We start from the raw sequence: 10,136 nt of genomic DNA, 5'->3' as shown, positions 1-10,136 counted from the left end.
CGGCCTCGCCCGGGACCACACCGCCACCATGAACAAGCTGTACATCGGCAACCTCAACGAGAGCGTGACCCCCGCCGACCTGGAGAAGGTGTTCGCCGAGCACAAGATCTCCTACAGCGGCCCGTTCCTGGTCAAGTCGGGCTACGCCTTCGTCGACTGCCCCGACGAGCACTGGGCCATGAAGGCCATCGAAACTTTCTCGGGTAAGCGCGCGGCCACCTCCCTCGGACGCGGCACGGCGAGGCCTCGGGACGGGGTACCCCGCCTGCTCCGCGCGGGCCCCCAACTCCTCTGACCGCGCTGCATCCCGGGGTGCTGGGCTGAGCCTCCGCCGCCCCCAGCCCCCCCAAAGCACTCAAGATCTCGCCCTTCCCCCAGCCCCAAAAGGAGAGCTCGGGGTTCCCTTTCTCTTTTTCCCCCTCGACGGGGCGAGTGCCTCGGTTGGCTGCAGAGGGGGAGTTGGTTTCTGGGGGGCCCAGACCACCCCGATCTGGGTGTTATTTCCACGTCCAGCCCCTCCCTGGTCGCCCTGGACGGCCCCTCAACTTGCACACCCGCAGTTCCCCTTCCTCGGTCTTAGGCCTTTCCTAGGCCCCCCCCCCCCGCGTTTTCGATCTCCCCGCTTTCCACGGAGACTGCGCCCCTGGGACAGAGCCCGGGAGGAAGGGGCTCTCGCGTCCCGCCCAGGGCCTGGGGCTCGAGCCATTTTGATTTGGAAGTGGGGCGTGAGCGGGGTGGCGCGGCGGCGAGTCGCCATGCTGCTTCCGAGACGCCGCGGCCCGGCCAGGGGCGCGCGCTGCACCCGCCCGGGACCCCCTGGGCCAGGGGCCCCCGCCTGCCCCGACAGGTGACCGCCCGCCGGCCAGAGCCCGTCGCCGGGGCTCCGAGGAAAAACAAAGTTTCGTTCTCCACCCCACCCAACCCCCCTTTCCGAGAAACGGGGATCCCCCTGTTTTCCTCGCTCTCCACCTCGAGGAGCAGTGGAGGCCGGGCGCGCACACAAATGCCCTCGCACACTTCCCAAGTCGGGCTCGCAGAGCGATCCACACAATTCGTCTCCGTGATTAAAACAAAAACTAAACAAACAACGAATTTCTAGCTTCCACCATTCCTAGAACCACCCTTTCCCATTGGCCTGCCGAAGCACTGGCTGGATTCCTAGGACGAACTGGAATCCCAGGAACTCGGGTGTCTCCCCTGCCCCTTCCTCCCTCGGCCGGTCACTTCTTCGTATCCATGCCTTTTTTTCTTTATCTTTTTAAATCTTTAGGGAAAGTGGAACTGCAAGGAAAACGCCTAGAGATTGAGCACTCAGTCCCCAAAAAACAAAGGTAAGAAAGAACGCTTCGGGGGAGTGGGGGTGTTCAGGGGTCCATGGCGTCTCTGGTGGAAGAAACCCCATGCAGGCCCTTCCCACCCCCAACTCCGGATGTTGGCGGCTGGGAGGGAAGATTGGCCAAGACCTTGTAGTGGGTGGTTTACAGCTTGTTGGGGTGGGATGGAGGGAGTTAGGGCCTACTAAAAGATGTTGCTTGCAGAATTAAAGGGCGAAAGAAATCAATGGAATATGGAACCCTTAGGAATTCCCTCAAAGTGTGGAGCCATTTTTGTGGGGAAGCTTCAAATCTTGAGAGTTGAGATTCATGGCCCGGGCATTTCCTGCAACTTCCTATCAGATCTCATCTTGTGTCCCCCTCACTTCTCAGCCATAATTCTGACGTGGGTTTAGGGTGATCCTTTTCCAAATCCCAAGGGGATGTGGATTGAGCTCCTTCCACTAAGGATTCTCTTGTGTTGGTGTTATATTTGTGTAACAAGCAAAGATTTTATATATATATGTATATATAATTTCCCACCAGGCCTCCTTCCCCCCAAAACCTGGCATCTTACACCGTCCCCATCCCAACTGGATTTTCCAAAGAATATGCTGTGGCTGTCCTAGCCTTCCCGAGCCCCCCACCCCCACTCCTCCAGCCCATTGTTACTACGGACCATCTGGGGTGAGAGCTTTGTTCAGGCTGTGAGCTGGGGCTCTTTGGAGGGTCTAGAACTCTGTGGATGAATGGTGTGTGTGTGTGTGTGTGTGTGTGTGTGTGTGTGTGTGTATATTCCGGTACTCTCTATCCTCTCCAACAAAATGGGGTACCTCTATCATGCTTGCCAAAAATTCATGGTGGATTTCAGATCTCCCACGGAATTCTGTGTTTCTGCCTTCTCTCTTCAGATTTGAAACACACTGATAGTGCAGTTTTCTCTCCGGTCCGTAGTTGTAAGCAGCCCCCAGAAATCTTTGATCTCCTCGACCCTTATGTCCACTTCCCAGTTGCTCTGCACAGCAGTGGAGCATTTTTGGGGTGGGAAAGGTGCCGGTGGGTGGCTGTGATTTTTTTGGGAAAGCTGTGAAAGGATCCAGTAGAAAGTTTTAACTGGAGATAATCTATGGAGTGGTTTATCTTGTGATATTTAAGTAACTGGGTACTGTAGTGTCCATAGATGATCAATATGGCTTGTAACTGTGTCTCTAGAGCATGTGATCTAACCTCGAGCATTTAAAATACTCTTATTAGAAAGGTAATCAGAATTAGGGGTACAGAGGTAAGAACATTGGAAGGAAGGGAAAAAAAGTACCATTTAGAAACATTTTCTGCAGATGAAACTAAGAAACAAAATTCATTAACACCCGTGGATTTATTGAAGAGTATGGAGATTTCAAGTAAAGGCTGGGTGTTGATGAGAGGTATCTCTTCATAACTGGAATTCTGGAATACAAGAACATTTTTTCATTTTGCTTTTGAGAATGGTTTAAATTTTAAAGGGAATGAAATGAAAAGCAACGAGAAATCACAAAATGTGATGAAGTGGAACTCAAAACATTTATATTTTAATTTTCATGGTGCCCTGTATTTGTGGATCTTTTTCCCCAAGCCGATTGCTTGCTTTTGAGCCATTTCTGGGCCCGCTTTCCCTCCAAAATGCATTACTGAGGGCTCTTTTGAGTTGGAATGGGTGGGGGGGTCTTGTGAGACGACTGAGAAAAAAATCTCCCTTTCCACACTCATATTAAATGAGATCTTTTGTGTGTTCTTCCCTTTCGTGATATAAGTTTTGAGTCCAAACATTGATTCAATTGTCCTTTTCTTTCTTTTTTTGGGAGGGGGGCATGGTGGTGGTGAGAAGGGACTTCATTTTTCTAGCATGAATCAGTTTTTCGGAAGACTCAGGATTTAAAAAAACAAAGAGTTTGTTTTCATTAAGTCAGTTTGCTCTATCATTTTGTGTTCTCTGAGGAAGCTTGTTGTGGTATGTCTTTAGTCTGTGTCTGAAAGTATTCCTGGACTTGGGCTCTTCTTACTGGCGGTTTTTAATCTAAGAAAGAGAAAACTAGTTGATTAAGGCTCACATTCTAAGCAAAGTGAACTGCATGTAGGTATTTTATGTGTATATATTCTTGGGTTTTCACTATTTAAAATAGAAAACTTTTCTTGATGAAAGTTCCAAATGAGTTATGATTTAAATTTCTAAGACTCTCAAAATCCAGAAACCTTAATGTGCCTGTTTTTTTTTTTTCCTTTAAAGATGGGAACCAAACAAAAGATGTACTACAGAAATTACTTCTGATCAGCTCTGATTTGAAAGTAGTAATGTATTTTGTTCTCAATTCAAAGTCACTTTAATAAATATAGTTTGTATCCTTTTAAGAAGTCAAATGACAACATTATATTTAAGCCAAAAATAGCAAATAATTTGAATTTTTAAAATGGGTAACATTGTATCATCTTCCCAAACCCCTTCTTAACCAGTGTTGGAATTTGCTTAAGAGTTTAGACTTTTTGTTGAGAATTTACATATATGTATGTGATAGGTGTCCAGGCTAGGTACCGAGAAGAAAAGCCAAAAAGCATTTTGAAAACAGCTGTGAGATTTGGATGTGTTTACTTTTACTTTTGAGAGACTTAAGAGTAGTCAGGGGTGATGGTCTTAGTGAGACTTGTTACTGGGAAAAATTATTTGTTTTGAAGCGAATCAAACTTGGCAGTGTGGTGGCATGCCTTTTTCTAGAAGAATGTGATAGCATGTTTACTGTCAGCTGGTGTCATCCAAATAAAAGGTGTCATTCTTGAAAAAAATAAAAGTTGCTCTGCATTTTTCTAGCTGGGATCTATTGAAGTTTAACAGTCCTAAGTTTGGTGATGTTTTGGAGGCTGAGAATTGTGGTTTTGTCTTTTAGCTTGACTAAAAATGAGGTGGTTAACATTTTTCCCTCAATTTCCAGCTAGCAGAATGGAAACTAGTCTCTCCAAAGGCAGTGAGTCCCACCTGACTCTTGCCTTAGAGTTTAATTTTCTGGTGTTAATGGCTTAAAAAAAAAAAAAAAACCCTGAAGGTTGTTGTGTAAATAGTACAAAAAATGTGCACTTTTAAAAGATGATTTGTAGAGATTCTGAAGAACTTGGCTCACAAAATAGTTTCAAAACAGGGTCAAAATTTTACCTTTAGGAATAGTTTTCCATTTAATGAAAAAAAATTCAAACTTGTAGTTAGGGGCTGAAAAATGAAAGCTTTTTTTTAAAAAAACAACACCAAACAAACAAGGGAATGAAAGGTACCAGCAGAGAGAGATTTTCAGGTACTTTGCTTTAACAGTTGTAGGTAGAGATTAGTATCCCCATCAGAAAGCAAGTTGACAACTCATAAGGTGAAAGATACATATGACATTGTTCAGTACTACCTTGAAAGTGGAAACAACTTGTAGGATTCTTAGTAAAAAGCCCCTTTAATTAGGTTAGGTTTTTTTAAGTGGAAAAATGGTTGGTTCTTCAGGTTTTGTTTATTTTTGCAGAAAACATCGAAGTTGGTTTATTCTGTCAGTTCTGACTTCCATGTAGAAATTAAAGTTTATAAATTCAGCTAGCAATGATTTTTCTTCATTGCTTAGTGAATCCTTATGTATTTGGTTGTGCTGTAGAATTTTCCATAATCCTTGATGGATTTCCGTAATCCTTGATTTTCTGACCCAAATTAGAAACATGAAATTTAACTCTGATGGTTTCTCAGAAGGAGAACTTCTTACTAATGAAGGGGCAGGACTGCAATTGCAATTCCCATCACTAAATTATTCAAAGAGTAGTTAACTTTTCCAAATGTATAGTTTTAGTGGCAGAGCTTTTGGTAGGAAAAAAGAAACATTCCCTTAAAATCATGTTTCAGAGATGAAATATTTGCAATTGGAAGACTTAATTCAAAGGTTCTTCGTTTCTAATCTTTTAAACAGAAAAACAAACAAACAAACAAACATACAATTGCCTTGATATGTATCATTTGAATCTGGCGTGTGTGTACTTTTAAAGCATACTTTGTGAGTTTATTTATTCAATAACGTGTACCAGGCAGTTGACACATTGAGATAGGCCAGTACATATACACTTTTACAACACTTTAAAAATTTTGGATCTGGTTTAGGTGAATGAAAAGGGGTAGATTAGCAAGTGCTAGTTGTTGAACTTCAGAGAGCGGTGCAGAAGAGACAGGTATTGGCTGTACCTCTGGTGGGTTGGGGGCGTTGTGACACACACAGTGACTGAAGTGGACCAAAGGCATTTGAAGAACGGGTGCTTTCAGCTGGTGGAATTGAATGCAGTAGTCTTTTTTTGCTCTCCTTTCTCTTAAAAGATTCTTAGGAGGTGGCTGATGTCTTTCAGAACGTGTAGCTTAGATTTTGGGGTGTTAGGAAGAGAAAAAGGGGACCCTGGGAGGAGCAGAGTGGGGGATCCGGTGGATTTCCCATTTCCTTTTGAAATACAGAAAAGCAGCTGGAGGCTCCCGGCTACCTGCTGGGTTGCCGCGTTTGGGGGCTGGCAGGGTCTGCGCAGGGGCAGGGTTCTTCTGCGATCGGTGCTCCCGCCTGCCTGTCTTGTTCTGTTAGGGAACAGGGTGAGCGCAGAGTGGCTACCGCAGCACAGGGGGGGGGGGGGGGGGGCGTCCCGCCCTGCAGTCTCAGTCACCATCCCCCTGCTGCTCACTTTCCCCTCGTGCCTCCCAGGGTCCCCAGAACTCTGGACCGTCACATACCGTGTCCCTTGGCACCCCAGATCCCAAACCTGGGCAGCGCCCCTAGGCCCTGGGGACTCCCTCCTTCCTGAGCCCTTCCCATCCTCGGCCAAAGACCAGGGGATCCACGTGAAGGAGAGAGGGAGACCAGGGGAAACGGGGGACCTGCAGCTCCTGCCCTGCCCCAGTAACAGGGCCCCTTGGCCTGGGGAGCACAGCCTAGCGGAGTCAGTTTATCATTATCATCCGCAGGCTTTGCAGAAGGGGCGGCCCGCCGCACTACCGGAAGGCTGATTGCAACAAGAGCGGGCGGCAGGGGAACCGTGGGGTCTGCGGGAGGGGGGGACTTCATTGAAGCCGCACAAGCCGGACAGCAGGTCCTCTGCTCAGCCATTGGCTCTGGGGACTTTGTCAAGGTCTAGACCAGTGCTGGCCTCCGAATGAACAGGAAACGGCTCTTCCATTCATCGCCTCGCTGTCCTCTGCTGCACCTTGTAAAATCCCTGAGAGCAACGCAGAAGGAAAGGTCCCTGGCAGGACCTGCGCTGCAGAGAGTGGGTGCCCGTTGGGTCACTGATGGGGTTTGAGTGGGACAGAAGTGAGGCTGCGTGAGAGATCTCCCTGCTTGGGGCATGCCCCTGCTGGGAGTGGGGACGCAGCCGTCCAAAACGGGGCTGAGGTCAGGTGTGTGTTCATGGGCGAGTCCTGCGGAACATCAGATCCGGGCCACAGCTTTTTAACGCTGGTGCAGGAGGCCGGGCTCCCAGGGGCCTGGCTGCAGACAGGAAACCGTGTCTGAATGAAGTGCAGTACAGACAGCTGGACGATTGAAAGAACTGTTGGCTAAACTGTCCAGATAGAGACTCCTCGGGACACAAGTCTGATTCTTAGAAAAGTGATGTTTTGGTGGCCGGCAAGCATACAAGGGTCTGTGATAAAGGGATGTCTGGGAATTTTGCTTTTTAGTTTAAACAAGGATTGGGTGAGGCAGGAGGATCACCGTGAGTTTGAGGCCAGCCTTGGCTACATTCTGAGTTCATGGTTAGCCTGAACTTCATAGCGAGACCCTGTCTCAAAAAGACAAAAAAAATAAAATAAAATAAAACATGAATTGGGGGAACATTTTCTCTGGGTTTTTTTTTTTTTTTTGTTTGTTTGTTTTTTTGAGACAGGGTCTCACTATGCAGTTCAAACTGGTCTTGAGCTCACCTTGGTTTTTTTCCGGTACCGGGAATCAAACTCATGACCTTGCGCTTTGCCAGGCAGGCACTGTGCCGCTGAGCTAAATCCCCAGCCCCAATTGAGCTCACTTTGTAGCCCAGGCTGGCCTCGAATTCGCAGCGATCCTCCTGCCTCAGCCTCCAGAGTGCTGGGATTACAGGCGTGCACCACCACGCCCGGCAAGGGAACATTTTCTCTGAAGAGAGGAGGTGCAAAACTCAGGAATCCCCATCTTTTTTTCTTTCTCTCAGGCCTGTTCTGTGGATTCTAGTCAGTCTTTCACAGGTGCTTGGGAAAACAGGGTTATAAGGGGATTTCCCAGTTTTCTTTTCATTTAGAGTTAATTTCTGTTAAAATCAGTCATCTCATAGATCAGATGGAAATGCGCATTTTGGTTAGGTACTTTGCTTTAGATGGTCATACAGGGTTTGAATCTATAAGAGGCGAAATCGGAATTCAGAGGTGAAGAAAAATTGCTCCCGTGTGTGAAGGTTGTCTGTGGGTTCCCAGCTTTTTTTTTTTTTTTTTTTGGTTTTGGTTTTTCTCCTGTACTGGGAACCGAACTCACGACCTTGCACTTGCCAGGCAAGCGCTTTTTGCCGCTGAGCTAAATCCCCAGCCCCGGTTCCCAGCTTTTTAAGGCTCAAAAAGAGGAAGGAAACTGGGTAAGGTCAGAGTCCTGTGACCCATTCCAGAGTCGCTCAGTGACTCTCTACAGGGTCTAGAGGAAAGGTCTGCCCAGAAGCAGGGGCTCAATTTATTTGTTTGGTGTTTTTGTTTTTGTTTTTGTTTTTTGTTGGTAGCAGGAATCGAACTCAGGACCTTGCACTTGCCAGGCAGGCGCTGGGCCACTGAGCTACATCCCCAGCTCAATTTCGTATTTATATGTTTGATACAGGGTCTGACTATGTGGTTCAGGCTGGCCTCAAACTCAGCCATCCTCCTGCCTCAGCTTCCCAAGTACTGGAATCACCTGGTATTACTACAGTAGTATTATTAGTATTATTTTGTTTTAGATCTTGACTTCTCTGCCTCCTGTCTGGCTGGTCTTAAAGTTTCTTGCCCTTCCCTGCTTTGCCCCATAGAGCTGTGATTGGCTTCTTGAGAGCTACAGATGAAGGAGGGCAGAAGTGCTTGGAACCGAGTCTCTGAGCGGTCTCTGTTGGGTGTGGCAGTCCGGGGTACCCCTTAAGGCTCCGGGTCAGGAGTTTCAGGGCACCCGACTGAATTTGGCCCTTTCTGTAGGGAAGCGTTGGACTGGAAAGTTGGAAGGGACCTGTGTCCCGGGCCTCCATAACCGTGTGTGGAAAGGAGAAGCGTCTCTAGGGAGGGGATGGCGTCCCAGGCGCCCTCCAGACCTGGGGCATCTCCTGCCTCCCTCTCAGAGAAAAGGGTTGGTGAGATGGAGTGGCTTGGTGGAGAAGCTACAGTCGTCCACTAGGGAAAATGGCCTTTTATTCTCTTGCGGAAGCAATTCTGTTGCTGCCTGGGCCAGGCTCCTGGTGGAAATTTCACAGGTTAGGGTTACTGTCAATGAGGATGCCTTGGGAACATGTAAATCTGCAGATGAGAGGAAGACGTAGTAAGAATCCAAATACTGGGTACAGTGGCATGCACCTGTCATCCCAGCACTGGAGAGGCTGAGGCAGGAGGATCACTGTGAGTTCAAGGCGAACCTGGGCTACATAGTGAGACCCTGTCTCAACAAAACAAAACAAAGCAAAGCAAAGGAAAACAGAATTTAGTTGGAGGGAACTGTTTTGGTCCTCTTGGGTCTGAGGACAGGAGGAGCAGCTTCCCTTCCCCGGTGCAGATGTGTATGTATGTGCTGCTCTTCGTAAGCTGATAGAACGGGCGTTCAGGCCTTGGGGACCCCTGGGTGCCCAGGAGCTAATGGAACCCATTGTTCCCTCCTTCCTCTGCCCTTAGCTTCTCTCCGTGGGTCCCTGTCTGGAAACACCCCCAGAGCTGCTCTGGGAACCCCTTTTCCGCAGTTCCTCTGTGGGGCCCTCGCTGCTCCTGCTTGGCCTGTGGCCCCTGGGAGGGCACATGACCCTCCTCCCGCTGGGCCTGGGCCGGCAGGGCAGGGGCTTGCAACCCGGATGTGGTTTTGAGCCCTTTACCAGGCGTGGAACTTTAATCAGTGACTAGACCGGGTTCACAGTTGCTGCACCCGCAGGAGCGCTGCGCCCCCCAGAATTGCTCCGAGGAGCTTGTGGCTCCTCAACTTCCCGTTGGGTTCTTGGGCGAGGAGCGAATGAGGGGAGACAGGAGCTGAAGGGGAGATGCTGAGAGTGTCTATTCAGAGTCAGAGAAATATTTATTCTGCTTCCTCTCTGAGGTCTGGGAGCTGCTTGGGAGGAGAAGTCCTACCGTAATAGAGACCAGTGCTCTGGCAGGATTTGGAGAGGGAACCCTAAATTACAAGGCAGAGCTGGTCCAGAGCTGGTGAGCGGGTGGGGCTAGAACTGAGTGTCCTGGGAGGTGCTGGGGGGCACAGTTGCTCTTCTTGTTTTTGTTTGGATTATGCTCCCACACACACACCCATGTGCTGGAGATGGAACCCAGGGCTTTGCTCTGGTACTGAACTGCATCCTTAGCTCAGGGTAACTTTCAAAATGTGTACTCCAGCTGTGCATGGTGGCACCCGCTTGTCACCCCGACACTCCAGAGGCTGAGGCAGGAGGATCCCCCTGAGTATGAGGCCAGCCTGAGCTACACAGCAAGACCTTGTCTCTAAAAACCAAAACAAAGCTGGGTGTGGTGGTACATGCCTGTAATCCCAGCACTTGGGAGGCTGAGGCAGGAGGATCATAGCGAGTTCGAGGCCAGCCTGAACTGCATAGCGAGACCCTGTCTCAAAAAGA

General features: G+C 48.6%; 1 protein-coding gene across 2 annotated transcripts in view; it reads left to right on the top strand.

Moving 5' to 3' along the window:
• The window catches only part of Igf2bp1 (insulin-like growth factor 2 mRNA binding protein 1), a gene marked incomplete at its 5' end in the record, with an annotated part of 35,949 nt that continues 25,813 nt past the window's right edge, over window positions 1–10,136 (top strand). For both annotated transcript variants that reach the window (XM_005394223.2, XM_005394222.2), the window contains 2 exon segments: window positions 1–203; window positions 1,271–1,331. In XM_005394223.2, the coding sequence (XP_005394280.1) occupies window positions 29–203; window positions 1,271–1,331 (236 nt within the window).

Source organism: Chinchilla lanigera, unplaced genomic scaffold (assembly GCF_000276665.1).
Source record: "Chinchilla lanigera isolate Chin_1 unplaced genomic scaffold, ChiLan1.0 scaffold00050, whole genome shotgun sequence".
NCBI classification, from domain to species: domain Eukaryota; kingdom Metazoa; phylum Chordata; class Mammalia; order Rodentia; family Chinchillidae; genus Chinchilla; species Chinchilla lanigera.
This window is presented reverse-complemented; position numbering and strand designations above follow the sequence as displayed.